The sequence below is a fragment of the Trametes versicolor genome (assembly GCF_000271585.1).
Source record: "Trametes versicolor FP-101664 SS1 unplaced genomic scaffold TRAVEscaffold_11, whole genome shotgun sequence".
NCBI classification, from domain to species: Eukaryota; Fungi; Basidiomycota; class Agaricomycetes; order Polyporales; family Polyporaceae; genus Trametes; species Trametes versicolor.
Window position 1 is genome coordinate 2,532,556 of NW_007360331.1, and position 19,095 is coordinate 2,551,650.

At 58.2% G+C, this 19,095-nt stretch overlaps 8 protein-coding genes across 8 annotated transcripts; 5 read left to right on the forward strand and 3 right to left on the reverse strand.

The window, feature by feature from the left end:
- Positions 1 to 2,565: 2,565 nt before the first annotated feature.
- TRAVEDRAFT_173791 (CMGC/MAPK/ERK protein kinase) lies at positions 2,566 to 4,753 on the reverse strand. The gene is made up of 10 exons (XM_008045108.1): positions 4,479 to 4,753; positions 4,382 to 4,416; positions 4,296 to 4,326; positions 4,169 to 4,237; positions 3,788 to 4,117; positions 3,658 to 3,737; positions 3,524 to 3,605; positions 3,264 to 3,467; positions 3,052 to 3,185; positions 2,566 to 2,999 (listed from the first exon to the last, which is right to left on the reverse strand). The coding sequence occupies exons 1-10, from the start codon at positions 4,644 to 4,646 to the stop codon at positions 2,816 to 2,818; spliced, it is 1,317 nt and encodes a 438-aa protein (XP_008043299.1). The 5' UTR covers positions 4,647 to 4,753; the 3' UTR covers positions 2,566 to 2,815.
- Positions 4,754 to 5,829: 1,076 nt separating this feature from the next.
- TRAVEDRAFT_52266 (uncharacterized protein) lies at positions 5,830 to 7,117 on the reverse strand (the record flags this gene model as incomplete). Its single annotated transcript, XM_008044674.1, has 2 exons — positions 5,830 to 6,305; positions 6,364 to 7,117. The coding sequence occupies 2 exons, from the start codon at positions 7,115 to 7,117 to the stop codon at positions 5,830 to 5,832; spliced, it is 1,230 nt and encodes a 409-aa protein (XP_008042865.1).
- Positions 7,118 to 7,762: 645 nt separating this feature from the next.
- On the forward strand, positions 7,763 to 8,536 carry TRAVEDRAFT_85371 (HET-domain-containing protein; the record flags this gene model as incomplete). The annotated part of the gene is made up of 2 exons (XM_008045109.1): positions 7,763 to 7,912; positions 7,958 to 8,536. Coding segments are annotated over 2 exons (729 nt in total), but the record flags the coding sequence as incomplete, so codon positions are not given.
- A 2,158-nt stretch (positions 8,537 to 10,694) lies between these two features.
- On the forward strand, positions 10,695 to 11,006 carry TRAVEDRAFT_52268 (uncharacterized protein; the record flags this gene model as incomplete). Its single annotated transcript, XM_008044675.1, has 2 exons — positions 10,695 to 10,791; positions 10,858 to 11,006. 2 exons carry the CDS (start codon positions 10,695 to 10,697, stop codon positions 11,004 to 11,006), a joined length of 246 nt encoding a protein of 81 aa, XP_008042866.1.
- A 795-nt stretch (positions 11,007 to 11,801) lies between these two features.
- On the forward strand, positions 11,802 to 13,137 carry TRAVEDRAFT_23587 (uncharacterized protein; the record flags this gene model as incomplete). Its single annotated transcript, XM_008044407.1, has 2 exons — positions 11,802 to 12,573; positions 12,641 to 13,137. 2 exons carry the CDS (start codon positions 11,802 to 11,804, stop codon positions 13,135 to 13,137), a joined length of 1,269 nt encoding a protein of 422 aa, XP_008042598.1.
- A 369-nt stretch (positions 13,138 to 13,506) lies between these two features.
- TRAVEDRAFT_31428 (uncharacterized protein) lies at positions 13,507 to 14,196 on the forward strand. The gene is made up of 4 exons (XM_008044467.1): positions 13,507 to 13,599; positions 13,668 to 13,742; positions 13,815 to 14,049; positions 14,100 to 14,196. Exon 3 carries the CDS (start codon positions 13,875 to 13,877, stop codon positions 14,040 to 14,042), a length of 168 nt encoding a protein of 55 aa, XP_008042658.1. The 5' UTR covers positions 13,507 to 13,599; positions 13,668 to 13,742; positions 13,815 to 13,874; the 3' UTR covers positions 14,043 to 14,049; positions 14,100 to 14,196.
- A 155-nt stretch (positions 14,197 to 14,351) lies between these two features.
- Positions 14,352 to 16,784, forward strand: TRAVEDRAFT_74575 (carotenoid ester lipase precursor; the record flags this gene model as incomplete). Its single annotated transcript, XM_008045110.1, has 14 exons — positions 14,352 to 14,515; positions 14,569 to 14,762; positions 14,816 to 14,880; positions 14,942 to 14,954; positions 15,010 to 15,037; positions 15,085 to 15,159; positions 15,219 to 15,226; positions 15,280 to 15,345; positions 15,401 to 15,470; positions 15,529 to 15,796; positions 15,861 to 15,966; positions 16,025 to 16,076; positions 16,131 to 16,485; positions 16,542 to 16,784. The coding sequence occupies 14 exons, from the start codon at positions 14,352 to 14,354 to the stop codon at positions 16,782 to 16,784; spliced, it is 1,707 nt and encodes a 568-aa protein (XP_008043301.1).
- Positions 16,785 to 16,848: 64 nt separating this feature from the next.
- TRAVEDRAFT_74576 (uncharacterized protein) lies at positions 16,849 to 18,308 on the reverse strand (the record flags this gene model as incomplete). Its single annotated transcript, XM_008045111.1, has 3 exons — positions 16,849 to 16,978; positions 17,034 to 17,485; positions 17,543 to 18,308. The coding sequence occupies 3 exons, from the start codon at positions 18,306 to 18,308 to the stop codon at positions 16,958 to 16,960; spliced, it is 1,239 nt and encodes a 412-aa protein (XP_008043302.1). The 3' UTR covers positions 16,849 to 16,957.
- Positions 18,309 to 19,095: the final 787 nt, after the last annotated feature.

The following is a 19,095-nucleotide window of genomic DNA, read 5'->3' on the forward strand; positions in this document are numbered from 1 at the left end:
GCCCAGCTCTCCGGCCCTCTTCGCCTGTGAACGCTGTCTGTCCGCTCGCTGTACCAGCCGCGGGGGTCGACACCAACGGGACGAGGGGCGGGACGACTGCGCGCGATCCGCTGCCCATCAGGGTGATAGCAAACAGCCTGTGCAGTCTGTCGCACTCACTTGTCTCTCCGACGGTCAGAACAGCTTTGATGCTCGTCCAGGCACGCTCCCCTTCTGGCAACCGCAGCGGATGTGCGCCGCCGGTCGACAAACTCCCTTCTCTCCCACGCCTGCTTCCGGCCGCACGCACGCTTGTCGTCCTCCTCCCACCCGACGATCCTCCTCTTCGACCTCGACTGCTGACCCGCTTCGCCATTCAATATTCTGCGCTTCGCCTAACGCGCAGCATATACTCACCTCCAGCATGCGCACCTCTGCACGATTGCTCTTTTCTAGCTCAACTGCATGATGCTTTCGGGACGTCATCCCGACCATGAACGTACATCCCCAGGAATAGCACCCCCGTATCCCATCGTCTAAACGCAGCCCGCGCGCATTTAGCGTGCCAACTTACCACTCCGGCAGTACTCTCCCCACCCCCCATGCATACTGCGCACCCGCAAAAATACTCCGCCCTCCCACTCACGCACCATGTCGCACATTCACCGCGCCCTCCCCATGGTACACATCCCTGGGAATCGCACACCCGCGCGCCCGCTATTCCTCTCTCTTGGCCCGTCTAGCCCGCCCCTCGTGCCCGAGCCCCCCGCACGTCCTCGCACGGCGTCTCGCGCGGACACCGGGGATACGTCTTACTGCCTCCAGTTCGACGGTGTGGCGTGTACCGCGTAACATTCGTACATGCACCGCAGCGCGCCTGCTCCGCAGCCACCCCCGCCCTGCATACACTGCTTCTTCTGTTCGCCCCTGCCCCGTCCCGAGTCGTCATGGCCCCGTGCGTCCGCCGGATCACCCCCGCGTACTTACGCGTAACGACTCCGAGCGCTGCGCAGGGAAAGCTTACTTATAATCATTCCTCGTTGCTGTGCTGTGCTGCGTACGTATTCGAAGGCGCGCAGTCGTAAGGCGCCGACGGAGAACAAGCTCGATCTCCCTGAACTTGCGTACATAACTCGAGCTCCTTTGCGCAGACCGCCCTATCTCGCAATCGCAGCTCAGAGTCAAACCCCTCGGCGGTGCGGCATCCCAAGTGTCCGATCGAATTAGGCTGAGGTTTGGGGGCACCTCCCCGCTGCCTCGCTGCACGCACGCACGGTACGCCCTCCGAAGATGCACGCTTGACTGATGCTTGTCGATCCCTAGACTGCGCTACGGCACCGGCTGCTGTGCCGTGACGGTTTACTATGCTGGTGCTTCACCCTACGCCCGTCTCGCGTGCTCGCAGTACTGGACGGTCTCGCATCCGCTCTCGTGTTCTTGGTTTCAATCTTCGGCTCCGCTGCACGCTCCCACTCGTTCGATATAACTGCACCGTCGCTCTGGCCTGGTGTAACGGTCGACCAACCTCCTCGCCGCGCTATATCCTTTCTTCCGCATCGCAATCGTCACCTGTACCTCACACGACATCCTACGCCAAGCCGGTATACACATTGCCCGTCCTCGCGCTCCGTCCCCGTCCCCGGCTCCGCATCTCTTTCCCTTCCTTCCCTACCCCGTCCCCGCGCCCTGACAACCACCCACGCCTCTCTACACACGCCTCCCTCTACATACGCATCCCCGAGTCTCCGCACACGCCCGCGACGCATGTCCTCGCACGCCCTCCCCGGACCCGTCCCTCTAACTTACGCTACTATGACGATGGCCCCGCGGCTCCGTACAAGCACACGCATGCCCCTAATCCACCGTGGGAGGCGTGCGATTATCGATAGGGCTCGACGGGCTCAACGGCGGTGACGACTGACGCGAGCTTAAGCTTGAGCCTGCGAACGTGAGGACGGTATTGTCATCGGGCACATGCGTCCCCGATGGCGGGACGGCCACATTCGCATGTCTGTCTGACATCACAGCGATTGACGGTGGACAGTGGCGCACCGCATAGCGACTGACACGCCCAGGCCTGCCCTTTAGGGTGCACGATTCCCCTCAACGCCAACTTGCAGCCCGTCATAACCCCATCGCGCTGTCGCTACGGAACGGCTACAAATGGGATTGCCTGGCTCGTTCCAGCTCGGGCTCCGGCGCTGCGACATCACTGTATCATTATGGCCGTCGAGACTCGGACTCGATGGCGATGGCATCATCCCGCCGATGCTGTTCTGCATCTCGGGCTTTGGCTTGGCGCACACAGATGCATCAAGCTGACCTCGGGCGGCGAGGATCAGATCCGAGTCGAGTGCTGGTACGGTGTGCAATGTGCTGCCTGATAACCCTACGAGTGCATGTCGTCATTATGCATCTATGTATCACCCCATGCTCGATATGTTGCCGTATTCAATTTATGTTGCGTTAATCACGATTCGGAGATGCGCGAACCGGGGAAATGACCGTTCAAGCGCCCGTAGACACGAGGCTACCAAACGCCTCTGCGTCCAATTTCGGCAACGTAGCACTCCGACTTGCGATAGCGGAAGATGACAAGCACAATAAATTACGGTACGAGATACATCTACACAGTAGAACAAGCACAACACCGCACGGATCCGGCTCGTGTAGCAACACAAGCCGGCGTGCCCAGCGTACACTCCTCCTCATTTCCAAGCTTCTCTCTCCAAGATATCGAGTCCTCCGTCCTTATATCCTTGTCCCCCCATAGATCTTCCTAGCGCCGGCCCCCTTCCATAGATCTCCCTCGTGGTACCACCGGAAAAACACGAACTTACCGACGCGCGATGTGCGCGTTCGCGAGCTCGCGCTCGAGCTCCGCACTCGGGTCGTCCAGGATCGGGCTCCCCGGGCGCACCTCCCCGTTCCCGCCTGTGTAGCTCGACGTCGCGCCATTCTGCGCCGCGTTATCCCCCACCGGCGAGTTCAGGATCTCGTCGCGCGACGGCATCGGCAGGCTGTTCACCCCGTTAGCACACACAACACGAAGAAAGAAAAGGAGGGACGCACCTTTCCTGACGGCGAATCTGACCGGCAGCGCGGGCCTGCGCACGCACCTCCGCGCGGAACGCGTGCACCTCCTCGACGATGAGGCGCTTCATGCCCTCGATCGAGTCCTCCTCCTCGAACCCGAAGTCGAACGGCTGCTCCAGCCCCGACACTTCGCATCAGCACGCGCGCCCCAACACTAGGACCCGAATCGCGCGGGACGTGGGACTCACCGAGGCGCAGGTGGGCTCGTCGGCGGGGTCGTGCCAGACGGCGAGGTACGGGTGGTTGAGCGCCTGCTCGCAGGTGATGCGCTTCGCGGGGTCGAAGTGCAGCAGCTGCGCGAGGAGGTCGATCGCGAGCGGGTTGGCGCGCGGGAAGAGCGTCGAGAACGGCACGCGCGGCTTGATCGGAAGCGAGCGGATGTAGTCTTGCGCCTGTGGGCGTCGAGAGGTTAGCGGACTGAGGGCGAAGAAGGATAGGGAGGGCGTACTCGGGGGGAGCCGACCCGGCGGAGGGTGTCTTCGGAGGGGGTGCCGAGGTAGTGCAGGATCTGGTTCAGCTGGTCAACGTAGCTGAATGCAACGTGTGAGTATCTCCGTTGTCAGAAAGGCATGCAGCACTCACTCCCGGCCCTTGAAGATGGGCTTCCCAGCGAGCAGCTCTGCCAGGATACAGCCCACGGACCACACATCGATTGCGGGACCCTGCGTACGTGGTCAGCTCCGAGATATACTGCCAACCTCAAGCAGCTCACATAGTTCGCGAAACTCAGCATGATCTCGGGCGCGCGGTACCAGCGCGTCGCGACGTATTCGGTCATGAAGCCCTGGTTCGCGCCGCCGCGCGCCTGGCTGCTGCCGCTCCCGGGGCTGTACCCGCGCGCGAGGCCGAAGTCGCAGATCTTAAGCTCGCAGTCCGCGTTCACGAGCAGGTTGCCCGGCTTCAGGTCGCGGTGGAGCACGTTCGCGGAGTGGATGTACTTGAGCCCGCAGAGCGTCTGGTAGATGAACGACTGGAAGTGCGCGTCCGAGAGCGGCTGCTGCGAGCGGATGATGGCGTGCAGATCGGCCTCCATGAGCTCTTCCTAGGATGATAGTGAGTGTCCGATGGGGCTGCATCGCGTATGCTGACTTACGTAGAGGTACACTTCGTCGAAGTTACCGTCGGAGTGGAAGACGATGTCCATGTCGTACAGACAGGTGATCTGTATCCGGAATGTCAATCAGAATGCCCTGTGCGGAACCGCGGGGTATGTTACGTACGTTTTTGTGTCCGCGGAAGTGGTGAAGGAGCCTAGGAAGGGAATCAGTTCACGGCCCCGATCGCGCACGGCAGGGGGAGTAAGCACTTGATCTCGCGTAGACATCTCTTCGTAAGGATCCTCTACCCGGCGAAGTACTTCGGTTAGGATGCGAGCCGGCGGGTACAGCAGCTCAGAATCGCACCTTGGTGTTGATGTTTGTAATCTTCTTAATTGCGCACCCCTCGCCCGATCGGCGATGCTTTGCGGCTACGACGCAACCGTACGCGCCCTGGCCAAGCTCCTTGACGAACTGGTACTCGGAGTCGACGACGAAGGTCGAGTTGAGCGCGGTGAAGGAGTGTCGCTGCATCGCGGGGTGTCGCTGTGTGGGTATGCGTGCGTGTGGGGATGAGCGAGATGGATCGCTCGAGGACGCCGGATGGACGGGTATATGTACAGGAGATGGTGGCTGCTGCGAGACAAGGAGTGCGATCGATCCGGATGAGGCGCTGTAACCTTGATATATATGGTAACTCTACAAGAACTTCATCGCCTCGCCTCCTGCGTCTCTCTTGCGCATTGCACAGGTCCACGTTGATCTGCGGCGGATCTGTTCGTTGCCACTCCCTCCCCGGTCCATCTCGTATGGCTTTACGCCGTGATGGACACCGGCGACATTTCCCATCATGATAATCCTCGGACATCAGGCGATGTCCAGTGAGTACCACACTCGGGTGAGCGCGCGATGTATGTGTGCACCGTGCTGAGATACAAATCGAAAGAGAATATGTATGCATGGTCTCCGGGTGTACCGGGGGTGTTAGATTTTGGATTCGAGCGAGCGAGGCTCGAGCGCCTGCTCGCCGGCGTTTGCCGAAGCGTTCAGTATCGTGCGCGAGGCCGTTTTTTGTACCTGTCCGTTTGCCTCTGTACCACGACGATACCGTACAGGACAACCGGAATCAACTCGCTTTCACTCTCAACGACTGGATTTCTCGATTTCTGCAACAAGGGGACATCACGCTGGGCTCAAATTAGACGTGGGGGGCCACTGCGCGCCCCCTCAACTGCGCGCGCCGCAGCCTCGCGGTTCTGTGTGCGGATACAGCATGCAGATCGTTCACTTCTTCACTTCTCGGGATCTTCCACACATCTCCGATGAGGCCTTGCGGAGATGAGCAGACATCCACTTCGATAGCGGACATCGAGAGTCTAGGACTCCACTCCTCGTGGATGCAGGCCCGCCCAGGCTGCCTGTAAGGTGAGTGTCGGAATAGTCATTTGCTACCTCTACAATATCTGCAAATCAGTGTAAAAGATAGTAATCCCGTCAAGACCGGATTAAAGCCTATGCACTGGACAAATCAGCAGTATGGGCAGGTTGGTGATCCGTGGACCGTATAGCTGGACTGACAAGAGCGACGTCAGAACAGATGGCCACTACAACTTAGCGGCCGGACGGCTCGGATACGAACGGTTACTAAACTTGTATCTCGCATAACTTGCCGTCGTTCACCCCAACTGTATATCAGTTATGACAAGAGCCGTCACCCTCACGCAGCTTCCGGGCGCGGACCCTGCCGATGCGCGCGCGGAAGCACCTCCTTCATCCCTCGCACGCTCGTGACCAGCCTCCTCGTCTCCGCGACCTTGCGCAGGGTTTCCTCAATCCTCTTCGCGAGCGCCGCCCGCATCTCCTCCTCGGGGTCCCACTCTCCGATCCACTGCACAGTGAACTCGACCGTGTCGAGCACCGCGAACTTCGGGCCGGCCAGCACGCCGTCGAGCAAACGGAGCTTATCCCAGTCGAGCTGCGCATCGAGCTGCCACTCGCAGCGCTCCAGCACATCGCAGGGGATCAGCACGTCGATGGCGATGGTGTGCAAGTGCTGCGCGCGGATCCAAAACCCAAGCATGCGCAGGACGTCCAGTGTCCAGGCGTGTGGCGCCTCCACCAGAGCGTCCAGGACCAACCTCAAGGTGCGCAAGTTCGTGTACCCCTTGATAATTCTGGTATAGTACGTTTTATCTAGGAAGACGTCCGGGTGAGCAACGTCGTGACACAGGGCTTGTGCGAATTGGCTTACTGCCGTATTCGTGGAGGTGGATGCTGAGATGCTCGATGTTCGGCCCGAAGTGGCTCAGCACCTTTTGCGGGGTGTTGGCGCGGTGCGGGACCACCAAAGTGGTCAGCGAGTCTTTGCTCGGCCCGGAGGCCAACCAAGGCACGACGTCCTCGGTCGCGGAGGAGGGAGCGATCATCAGGCGTGAGAGCCGCGGCCGTGTCGTAATCTCGGGGAGGCCCTCCGCCCACTGGTCGTAACCTTCTGGCATGTCCCCGGTCCACGGAATGTACCCGACGTCCTGCAGCGAGAGTTCCGACAGGCTCGGAAGGGAGCAGACCGAGGCCTGGATCTGCCGGAAGTTGACGAAGTACACGCTGCCGAGAGCGAGTGTGGTGACTGACGTCAGAGAGGATAACGCCTGGTAGAACGACGTCGGCATCTTCACGAAGAACCACGCGTTGAGGCCGTTGAAGTAGAGGGTTGTAAGCCTGGGGAGTGCGTGTGGGTCGAGGTACGGGATGAAGCGGCCGTTCGCGACGTTGTTTGACTCAGAATTAGGCTCCTCGATCCGCAGCTTGGTGATGTGGTCGGAGTACGGGCGGATGTGTGGCTCCAGAAGAGCACATACGTTCACGATCGACTCGGAGAAGAGCTCTTCACGAGTAACTGGGAGGAGTGCGCGACAGGTGAGGGCGAGGTTCCGCAAGTCGGTCAAGTCGCGATCGACCGCCTGGATGATGAGTACCAGGATTTCATTTGGAAGCTCCATGAGCATGATTTATTTTGCCTTTGGCACCTATGAACTTGAATTGGGTCTTGGGGGGAGATGGTAGTCGTAGGCAGTGACTCGTAGGAGATGGTCAGTCGCTCAAACGCCCAAACCTCCCACGCGCACCGCTTTCCTTCTTCCTTCTTCCCCTCTAGGCAGTCCGCTCCCCCGCATTACCCGCCCGGGTTCACGTTATGTTTGTAACGAAAGCGATCCGCCACAACACATCCATGGCATAATTGTCAATGGGAACCTGTGCGTCCAGCCATACTCCCTGTCATGAGGTGGTTTTTGTACAGCTCGGTATGTGGAATGCGCTGCCCATTTGCTGCTAAGGAGTCACGACTAGGCTTTCCGGGATCCGAAGCCAGTGATAATCGCCAGAGCGGATTCGATTTCCAAGTACACCTTCCATGGCCTCCAAGAGGTACTTAAGCGGACACGTTCCCCGCTCGGGGCGCATCCGACCATTGTATCGACTTCCGTGCCACTTACTCAGTGCTACTCTCTCTTAGCTACGCGGCTTAAGTTGTCCTCTCGACCTTACTCTCTTCTTATAGCCCTCTACTAAGGTGAGTTCATCAAACCTTGGTCTTCCGTTTATTTTACATCGGATCTTATCACCGCGCGTAGCAGACCCACTAGCAGTATATGTATTTGCTCAACACCGCGACTATCGAGTTGCATCGCTTCGACAAGCTCAAGGTTCCGCCCTATGCAATCCTATCCCACGTCTGGGGCACGACCGAGCAGACGTTCCGGGACACTCCTCTCGTCAAGGGCGCACGCGACAAGCGTGGCGTATTCCAGCGCGTATCCGACCACGCGCTCCGCCGCCCGTCAAAGAAGATCAAGGGCGCATGCGCGAAGGCACTGCATGACGGGTACCGCTGGCTCTGGGCGGACACGACATGCATCGACGCTGGGAACAGCGCAGAGCTCTCCGAGGCGATCAACTCCATGTTCGACATCTACGCCAAGTCGTCGATGTGCTACGCGTACCTCGAGGACGTGCCGCCTGGCGAGGACCCGCACCCACCTGAGTCGTCGTTTCGAAGGAGCAAGTGGTTCAGGCGCATATGGACGTTGCAGGAACTCATCGCCCCCGCCTCCGTCGTCTTCCTGTCCTCCGACTGGCAGCCCATCGGCGCCAAGTGGAAGCTCGCACCGTTGATCGAATCCGTGACGAACATCGACCAGCTGGTCCTCACCCACAAGAGGCCCCTCGAGGAGGTCAGCATAGCCTGTCGCATGTCGTGGGCGGCGAAGCGTGAGGCGCGGCGGGAAGAAGACCGCGCGTACGCGCTCATGGGCATCTTCGGCGTGTGTATGCCTACGATCTATGGCGAGCGAGGCCGTGCTGCGTTCATCCGGCTCCAGGAGGAGATCGTCAAGCGCTCTGAAGACCAAAGCGTCTTCGCTTGGGGGCCCACCCTGCACGATCACGGCTCTGGGACGTTCGTGGCGAACGCGAAGGAGCACGATTACGAGCCACAGACGGACACGGAGACGCTCTTTGCGTCATCTCCTAGCGACTTTGTCGGCTGCGCGGACCTCAGCCCTATACCCCTTCAGGAGTTTGCGGCTCGTCTTGGCTTTGACCGGGAGAACGTCCCAGTGTATACCCCTACCGCTGCTGGTGTGCGAACGACGCTCCCCGTGGTGCCTCTTGGACAGACCTCTAAGACGCCCAACGCGATGCTTGGCTTCCTCGCCTGCGTCGACGGCAATGGTCGACTTGTCGCGCTATACCTCCGAGCCCATTCTAACAAAGGTTCCAAACTGCTTGTTGGTGGCTACGTCTCACAGGGCAGTCGCGTAAACTCGTACTGCCGGACAACCCGTCTCTCGTCCTCAGAACAGTACCTCATCTGCTCCTCTAACCTTCAAGAGGTCATTATTCATTCCTCGCGGCCGTCATTCGCCCGCGAACGCTCCGGCTCTCCTGGCTCCAGCTCCTCTCCCTCCCGGCACTCACTCATCTTCTTCGAGCCCCCGTGCACCATCCGGATCTCGCACGCGGCGCGCAAGTCGCTTGAGCGCATGGGCTACATCACGCCGGTGCTCCCCGAACGCGGCTTCCGGCTCACAAGCGTGGGGGAGACACGCAGCATCTCGTTCATCGGGTACCAACCGTTCACAGTACACTTCGGTGTGTGCGCGATCGACGCGCAGGCGGTGGGCTCGACGCAGAGCGCGCAGCTGTGGGCGACGGTGACCTTCGACTCTGGCTCGGACGTCGACTCCCTGCTCGTGAAGCCCGACTGCGGGGACCTGGCCTCGGTCTTACTCGAGGCGCCACCAGGGTACGCGGAGGGCAAGGACGTGTGCCCGGACGAGTCAATGCTCGTGCAGCAGTGGAAGGACCACCGGCGGGCGTTCGGGAACAAGAGCGGGGAAGTGCGGCTGGCGTTCAACTATCCGTGTCAAGTGTCGGACTGTGCGTCAGAGCGGGGGATGGCGGAAGTGTACGAGCTGGACATCATCTTCCGCGGATACTACCACGTCGACTCGGATCACCGACGGCGGTACAAGGGCAGCGCGGTATCATACTCGATTGGGAGCGTCGCTGCCAGTCGAGTAAAGAATCACTAAGGTATGGGTGGCAATTTGTTGGACTTTATGCGAACTCGGACGCTGTCAATTTCTTTATGTGGGCCATGGATGTTTGATATTCTCGGAGGAGGCGAACTCGGAGCTGGAGCTGACAATGATAGATGTGCTAATTACGAGCGTTGTATGGCCGTGGACTCTGCTAGTCAAGTAGCTCGAGCCATCGCTCGCTCGCACGAGCGACTTCGCGGACGGTGACCGCGGGGAGACCGAAAGCCTTGCTTTTTCGATGAGTGTGCACCCATCATGATTCAGTCAGTGATTCCTTGTCGTATACCCCGTTTACCCAGAGTTTTGGCGTGTGTTTTGGCGTTGCCAGCTGCAAGTGGAAGGGATGCGACGTGAAGGGCTGTAACACTTCCACAGCAGGCCAAGAAACCCGAGGGTGCGTCATGACTATCTCTCCTTTCCCCAAATGACTTCAGCAGTACTTCAGGGACCAGCTTCGGCTTCGGCTCGATGCGGGCTCCCTTCCCGACGTCGGGGCGGCGGAGCTCGCTTGCTTTGGTTATGTAACGGCCTCGTTCGATGCGCGGTGCCAGACGTCGTTTGTTATGTGGGCGGTGCCGCCGTCCAGTCAAGCCGTGCTGCCCGCCCAGTGGGACAATGTCACCCGAGCCTAGCGGCGCAGGCGCTCAATTTTAGTGCGTCGGGCACCCTTTTCGAAAACATTGATCCTTCCTCGCAGACGGTGAAGAGCACGATGTGATGGTAGAAATAAACTCGCGGCGGAACGTTTGGGGTTCGCGCGACGGCGCGCCGCCACACCCCAGTCGACAGCGGCTGGCTCCTGCGAGAAATGATATAAGGTCGCGGCGGGGACCAGGTGGTCGCTGTGGTTGTCGCACATACTCAATCCTCGCCAAGCCCCCGCACTTTCACAAGGTGGGCTTGCCAGTGTTCTACGGTTCATGGCCATCTTCCTTGGACATGATTCACACCCGTCCTTTGCAGTGCCTGTTCTAATAACATGGCACACGCTCTGCGTAAGAACTCCAAGGCCCCCGAAACTGATGGAGCCCGGGAGCTGCGGTCGAAACTCCGGCGATCCTTCCAAGCAGAGCTTGGTGAGCACCTTCATATTCACCATGCATGCACTGTGACTTGAGGTTGATATTTCCCGTCTTGCGCAGTGAAGCTCACGAGCGACAGCTCGGTGCGCATAAACTGGACATTGAACCATTACCGCCAGTACGCTTATGACACCGTCGTGGCCCGGGCTAGAAGCAATACTGGGTCAGATGCCTCCGACCTGCAGGAGAAGGGAGAGTTACTGGAGTAGTACTTGACTGTCACTAGTCCCTCTTGATTCCGATTTTCTCTCGTCGAGCACCGATATTATGTGGACGAGGTCAAGGACGGGCAAGAACGAGTGACATTGCAAAGGACAGGTCGAAGCTGGTCGGAGCGCTCAGCTAAATAAGCGCGGATGTGCCGGGCAAGTGCGCCGCCGATCATTCTCTTCCCCGCACTCGACGACCTCGACCTTGCGATCATCGTCTCCCGCGCCCTCGACTACCTCCACTCGCATTGGGACTGTTGCTGAATGTTGATCGTCTCGGTTTGTTCATGCTGTCCTCCCTCATCCGCCCTCCATGGTGGCGGTTCACCTCCGCGACGCTCTTACCCCGTACATCGAGCTACTCTACCGCGTCTGGGACCGGCCCAGCATCGCGAACCTGCCGCTACTCCTGTAGCGTGGTCTCCAGTTTCGTCGGAGCAAGCACGTAGAAGCGGGGTTGCGCTTGAGAAGTCGGAATTGAAAGCGGTGCTCGTGGAACTCGCGTGTCATGCCATGGCGTGCCGGACTCCGGTGTCGCGGCGTCGATTGGGCATTTGAACTGATCGCCATCTACTCACTAAAGACGACCACCATCTCCCATTTTTGGGCCCGCCATAACTTCAGAACCTACCAAACTGACTCGTAGTACTGGCCGAAGAGCGTTGGTGACCGGTAAAGCAGCCCTTGACGTAGAAGAGGTGGGCATCTACCTATCATATATACGGTCGCCGCAGTTTCGAAGTTCGATCCTAATGCCTGATCATCGTCTAGGTGCGAGACTATACAAAAAACACCATGTTTTCAATGCTTCCGGACGAGATCCTCGTTCTCATCGTCAAGGCCGTCGATCGGGATTTGAAGGACCTGGAAAATCTCGCCCTCGCTTGTCGCGCACTCCTCCCGGCCATCCGCGAGGAGCTGTTCACTACGGTGAATGTATGTGCTCTCCGGGAGACATACATGCGCCCATACTTTGGGCGCATCGAGGAGCTGCGAATCGAAGAGCCCAACCCCAGCTCGAACGACGTCATGAAGGGCCGCTTGGTCCCATACCTCGACCTGCACGCACTCCCCAAGCTCAAATCCATCCACTTCAGCAATCTATGTGTAGGTTTCTTCATCTGGATGTCCACGGACGTCTACTGTGGGCTGTCGGCCCTCACGTCAGTCACTACCCTCGCCCTGTCCGGGTGTGTGTGCTTTGTCCACCTCCGACATATCCAGACCTTGATCTGCTCCCTTCCGAACCTGTCGGAACTCTCGCTGCAGGATGCGGAGTATTTTCCATCATCGTGGACTCGGAACCTGAAATTGCCTGAGGGTTTCAAACAGTTGGCAGATGGCGTCTCGTCCGAAATGGCGGTGCGACCGAAGCTCTCAAACCTCTCGGTTGCGACATCCATTACTGCTGTGACAGACGACGTGGCAGGTTGGCTGGCCTCCGGTCCCAGCAAAGAATCGCTTACCACTCTGGTGGTGACGCGCTGGTCAAATTCACCCAGCTCCGTGCTGCGGCACTTCGGGACGAACATCGAACACCTCAGTATCCCTCTCAAGGGAAAAGGCAGTAAGTCGACTGCCGCCGTATAATTTTCCGCATCGTACCCGTTTAGCTGACCTCGACGCCCTCCCAGATAGGGCCTGCTACAGCAGATATCTCGGAACGTACACCAATCTGCGCACCCTCACCCTGTGGCTGGATACGATGGTGGACTCGCCCCAAGCATGGAAAGTTCTCCTGCACTTACTCGAGCACTGGATTTCGGCGGAGCATCTGCACACCGCCACCATCAACGTGCACATATCTTCTTCCGTGCTGGCCCGTTGCGAATCCGAGCCGCTGAGCTCACACATCGATTGGGACGTCCTCGGGCTGCTGAGCAACACGCTCAACAATCCCAAATTTGCTGTCCTTGACACCGTCATTTTCGAGGTACAGTGGAGTGGGGAGTGGGAGGTTGCTAAGGTGGAGATGCGCGACGGGGCCCTGGCGAACAGAATCGAAGAGACTTTGCGCAATGTCACGCCGGCGGGGCGGAGGTTGGTTACGAGCGTACGGGGGATGAGGAGAACGTACGGGCATGGTATGTGTTGGCACAGAGGCGAAAGGCCGAGCGACATGAAGGGCTGACTCGGGGAGGTTACATGGTGGCTGCTATCGTCGGCGACATGAACCACTATTCCGGCAAGTAGTACCAGTTATGTGTATTTACGTTATTCACCAGGATGTTAATTTCCCGGGTGATGCTGAACCGAGGTTAAAATAACTCGTAAACTTTCTGGCTGTATTCACAATGAGTGTTCCCCAAGGAAGTGGTTTTCGGATTTTCGGACTGTCGGGCGTTTGGCAGCCTCGTGCTATGAGCGCCTATCTCTTCAACTCCGCCTCTTCGGGACACCACGAAGTCTGTGCGTCTTTCTCTCGAACCACCATCTCCTCGACTCACGCATGCCATGCCATGTTACGTCTAGCTGTCTACGGCGGTTCTGCGGGTAGCGTGTGAAGACAGCCAAAAATACGAGTCACCTCTGCCGTTGTTAGTGCGCATCCGAGTCGTGTCACTTGCCGGTTCGTCGGTCAAGCACTAGGTTGGTAAGCACACTGCGTCTGCTACTAGGGAGGCTGTCTAACTGGCTGGAATACCTCTTAATCGACAAAAGGCGACAATCAAATGAAGCTTTCAGGAAGTCTGGGTCGATCCAAGGGTCTCGGAGTTAGCAAATGGTGTTTTGCGTGTCAGTCCACGTCTATTTGCGATGCACACTTCGGAGTTTGTCCGACCATGGTCGGCTTATAGCGAAAATCAGGTCGATAGACTTTAGACCTCCACTTTTCACGCTCTTCGGAAGATGGAGCGAGTCGTCCATATGCCCGGTAGGTCGCGTTACTTCGCGCCCCCGGCAACCCGCACTCTAGGTAACTCGTTGGGCTTCGAGCACCCGGCTGGTTTACCGCGCATATCATATCGACCTTATTCTGCGTCAAGAAGCCCCGCATGGTCCATGAGCAGAAAGTCACAAGAGTCATCGGTGTGACTGCAAGGTGAACAACCTGCTATCTACGCAAATTCTGGGTGCTGATGACTATTGTAGACTACCTGAATGGTTTGCTGCATAAGCATGACGCTGTAAACCCGGTCGGACTGCATCATCAGCTCTACGCGCGCATCCGCTGTCTCCCAACGTTTTGACCTCTCCCATTTGAAAAGCCAAAAAGCGCGCATTTCTTTGACTCCCCCTAACTCCGAAGCTCAAATATACTGACCACATAGGCGCATGGAACCAGGTATAAGAGGACGGCGCGGGGCCGTACAAGGTGTCTGAGCCATCCGCCACACAACACCCATGTCCTTCCTCACCTGGGCCCTCATCGCATATGTGACCGCGGCAGCGGCTTCTCCTGCTCGTCGCGCCCCCAACCCATTTGTTGTCCTCGATAATGCGACGGTAATTGGGGCCACGAACGGAACGACCACTCAATTCCTCGGTATTCCGTTTGCGCAGCCTCCGTGAGTTAAGCTCCATCTACGCAAATGGAGTAAACCTAATTCGAATCATTCAGCGTCGGAGATCTGAGGCTACGGCTTCCGCAGCCTATTTCACCATACGAAGGTCTAATCAACGCCACCTCGTTTGGCAACCAGTGCATACAGCAGGACTTCGTACTACCGCTGTTCCCGGCCGATGTGCCCGAACCTGCGCAGGAATACCTTGAGGCATTTATCTCCATCCAGGATGTCCCCCAGAGCGAGGATTGTAAGTTGTGGTCGCCGGTCTCCCGCGGCTACAACTCAAATTGGCGTGTCTAGGCCTGAACCTCAATGTCATCACCCCCGCAAACGCCACCTCGGAGTCAAAACTACCCGTCGTCGTGGTAAGTTCATTACCGTCCTAGATATCGGCGAAGACTTATGCTGACATGTGTGGGGTACCAGTGGATTTATGGAGGTACGTAATGGAGTCATGCCAACGCCTGTCGGAGGAGACTGATATATACGAATAGGAGGATTTCAACTCGGGTCTAATGCGGTGTACGACTCTCGCCTCTTGATACGTATCGTCGCTCATCCGTTTCCAGACAACCCGGCGATGTCATTGTAGCACGGTCTATCGAAATTGGCCACCCCATCGTCTATGTCGCCATGAACTATCGGTAAGATTGCATTGATAACCCGTTCCACGCATGCGCGCTATATTGACCTCCCCTCGCAGATTGGGTGGTGAGAATGCAGTTCAGCAACATCACAATTAGGCAGTTAACCTAATCGTCTAGCATTCGGCTTTCTCGGCGGTAGGGAGGTCAAGGAGGCCGGCATCGGAAATTTGGGTCTACAGGACCGTACGTGCGATGTCAGACAGGCGCCAGCTAATATTGATTTATCTTCTACTTTCAGAGCGTGAGGCTTTTAGATGGATTCAGAAATATATCTCCGCATTCGGCGGGGACCCATCCAAGGTCACGATGTGAGCCCTCTCTTCCAGCTATACCGGAGTCGGCTCCTAACTTTAGCGTCTCGTATAGCTGGGGCGAGAGTGCCGGTGCGATCTCGGTATCGCTTCACATGCTCACGAACGGCGGCGACACGGAGGGCCTATTCCGCGCAGGCTTCATGGAGTCCGGCAGCCCGGGAATGTATGGCGACATTCTCGAGATACAGGCGACCTACGACCAGATCGTCTCCGACGCCGGGTGTGCGTCTGCAAGCGATACGCTGCAGTGCCTCAGGACTGTACCTGCGAATGTATTGCATGCCGCTATGGACAAGTCGCCTTCGTTCGTCGACTTTGTGGTACGTGCGCCTCCTCTCTAGCTGCCGCCGCCGCCGCCTTCATCGTCATTTTTATGCAATGCAGCAAGTGAACACTCCCTGGAACATCCGTTCGGACGGTGTTTTCCTGACCGAGCCTCCGCAACAACTTCTCATGAAAGGGCAAATCGCCAACATCCCGATCGTGATAGGTACGTGTACCCTCATCTACCCGCTTCGTCTGCGAACTCATCGCGAATATATCCCCAGGGAACGACGAAGACGAAGGCAGCGCGTTCGCGTTCCCCTCGCTCAATGTCACGTAAGACCTCACCCATTCGCTCCACCGTGCACCCACCCTGATCAAAGTCCACAGCACCGACGATCAGTTCTTCGACTACCTCTCATCAAACTTCTACCCCAAGGCGAGCAGCGACGAACTCGCACCAATACTCGACTTGTACCCCGCCGATCCCGCCACGGGGTCTCCGTTCGGCACGGGGGACGCGTTCGCGTACTCGCCGCAGTACAAGCGCATCTCCGCGTTCCAGGGCGACTGGGTCGAGCAGGCGCCGCGGCGGCTGTTCGCGCGCGAATTGGCCAAGACGCAGCCGGTCTATGTGTTCTGTGCGTACCGTTTACACTCCTTTTGCGAACTACTCCGCGACCGTGACGCTCAACATTGGGCTACTACAGTGAACAAGGGCGGGAAGATCGAAGGCATCGGCGCGGTAAGCCTCCTTCCACCCGTTCGTGTGGCGATATGCACTGACGCGTCCATCCACAGGCACACGGCTCCGAGCTGGCGAACGTGTACGGGGGTGGTGATATGGCTGACTACCTGATCCGCTTCGCGAGCACGCTCGATCCGAATGGCGACGGGGCGTTCCACTGGCCCCCATACACCAGCGAGAGCCCCCAGCTGTTGACATTCCAGGACGGGGCGGTGCCGCTGGCGATGGGAGAGGATACGTACCGCGCGGCGCAGATGGAGTACTTGCAGGGGCTCAGCTTGAAGTACCCTGCGTAATGATAGATTATGTGTCTTCTGTATGTCAATTCAAAGCACGGAATATACTACAGCGTGGTATCAATTCTACATGGTATTACAACTTACACCTCCCGGAGTGACTGCCAGCATTCGGCCCGCATAACACATACAAAAATCGAAAATAAGCACGCGTGAGGCGCAGTCCCTTCATCTCAGATGAGGGAATCGCTCAGCTACAAACACGATGATCAGCAACCAGCACAGTCAACACAGCGACAATACACATACCTCGCGCAACACCCCATACCTCACAACCAACTTCCCCGCGCCCTCCAGCTTCCCCATCCTTTTCCTGATCTTCTTCATAACCGCCTCCGCCGCGTCCCTCAAATCCAGGCTCATCCGCCTCCTCCCCGGCATCGTCCACTCCACCGCGACCTCCACCGTCTTCAGACCCGTATACCCGCCCGCGGGCCCCGCAAGCACGTCGTCCAGCGGGTCGAGCGCCCACCAGCACACTGCGTCGTCGAGCAGGTGCAGGTCGGGATCTTCGAGGTGCACACTGAGCGTGAGCGTGTCGAGCTGCGCGCGTGCCGTGGGCGGCACGCCCTGCTGCAGGACGCGCAGGAGCCGCGTCCACTGGCACGTGGGTGCGGACGCGAAGCACTGGTACGCGTCGATGTAGAGCGTTAGTGTGCGCAACGCGGTGTACTGACGCAGGGGTGTCGTCCACTCGGCGGCTGCGAAGGATGGCAGGTTAGTGTGTAAGTGAGCAGTGAATGCGCGTGGGGACGTACGCGCGAGGGGACCGGTCGAGCGAAGGGGCACGGCGAGGTGTACGACGGTCGGTCCGAAGTGTGGTAGCATGAACTGGGCGTCGGAGGCCGTCGGGTCGACAGAGAGCGTGGTGAGGGCGCTGGGTTCATCGGCCAGCCACCGCGCGACGTGCATGGCCATGAGATTCATGTCGAGCGCGAGCCGCGCGAGCTGCGGGCGCGTCTTCGCACGCTCGACCGCGTCTTCGAAGGTGGCCGCGGGCGCCGGGTTGGTGACGACCGCGGTCAGGTCGGGGGTGTCCACTCCGCGGATCGTGACGCGGTCAAGAGAGAGCGCAGTGATGTGCGGGAGGTAGCAGATCACGGCGAGCATGTCGAGCGGCTGGAAGAACTCGACGCGCGAGAGGGAGAGCGTGGTGATGGAAGAGATCGAGCCCAGCACGCTGAGGTCCTTTTGGCAGACCCAGCTCGTCCGTACGAGGTTGAGCTCGGCGATGCTGAACGCACGGAGCCTAGGGAGGTTGCGAGGGGTGAGTTTGTGGAGGGCGTGGGCACCAAGAAAGTCCGCATAGTGGTCGAAAGGGGGCACCGCGCGGAGCTCGCGGACGAGGTGCAGGTACTCTTCCATGTAGTCCTCTTCAAGAGCGCGGATGTCCATCACTTTGAATAGCTCGTGTCGGGCGATGGCGGATAGTCGCCGGGAGAGGAGGGCGAGGTTGAGCAGAGCTTCAAGGTCATCGGAGAGATATCCCGCAATGTGAAGGAGTAGCTCGCTCGGTAGATTCATAAACGCAGAGTCCCTAGACCCTCGAATTATCTGCATGGCAAGTAGTTTCAACCGTGGTGAAGAGAGCTGTAGGGTTTTGTGAGTAAAGCTCGACTAAGTTACATTGTGAGAAAGTCGTGTTAATAACAGTGTTCATAACATGTTATCAACGTGGGGTTGGAGAAGTGGGGATTTTGGCGTGTGTAAAAGTGGGATTAATGTGCACACCATCGGTAGATTGGCGGACCCTCGGAAGACGCTTTTTCGATGTCGACTGCGTCATAGGCGCAGCCCCGCGAGGCAGAGAAGCTTATCGAGTACAGAGCGGTGTAACGACCCGTTACACGGCATCCCTTTGTCTGACTGCCACATCCTCGCAACATTCGAAATATAACGAGAAAACCGCGTTACACACTGATCACACTTTGAATGCAGCGTGTGATCAGCGTGCATCAACGGTGCCACAAGCTGAGACACCGAAAAAATAATCCAACTCTGGTTACGATGTGGTTTCGTTGTAACAGCCCGTTACATAGACCTATGCCGCCGGTGTCGAGAATCGGGGACGACGACAGGCGCCTTTGTCCTTCATGTTAGAAAGACCGGGACCTTTACTCACATGTGATTAAGGCTTTATTTCGTGTACACGCTTTGTAACAGAGATCTCTCTTCCTGTGAGCTGCCTGTGCCGGAGTCGTGGTGGTAGGTCGTTGAAGAGGATGAGCCACTGCCGCTCCCGGGCGACATTCAGGTTAGACACGTCACGTGCTCGTGCGACATTCAACGGGCACCGCCACCTGGGTACCTC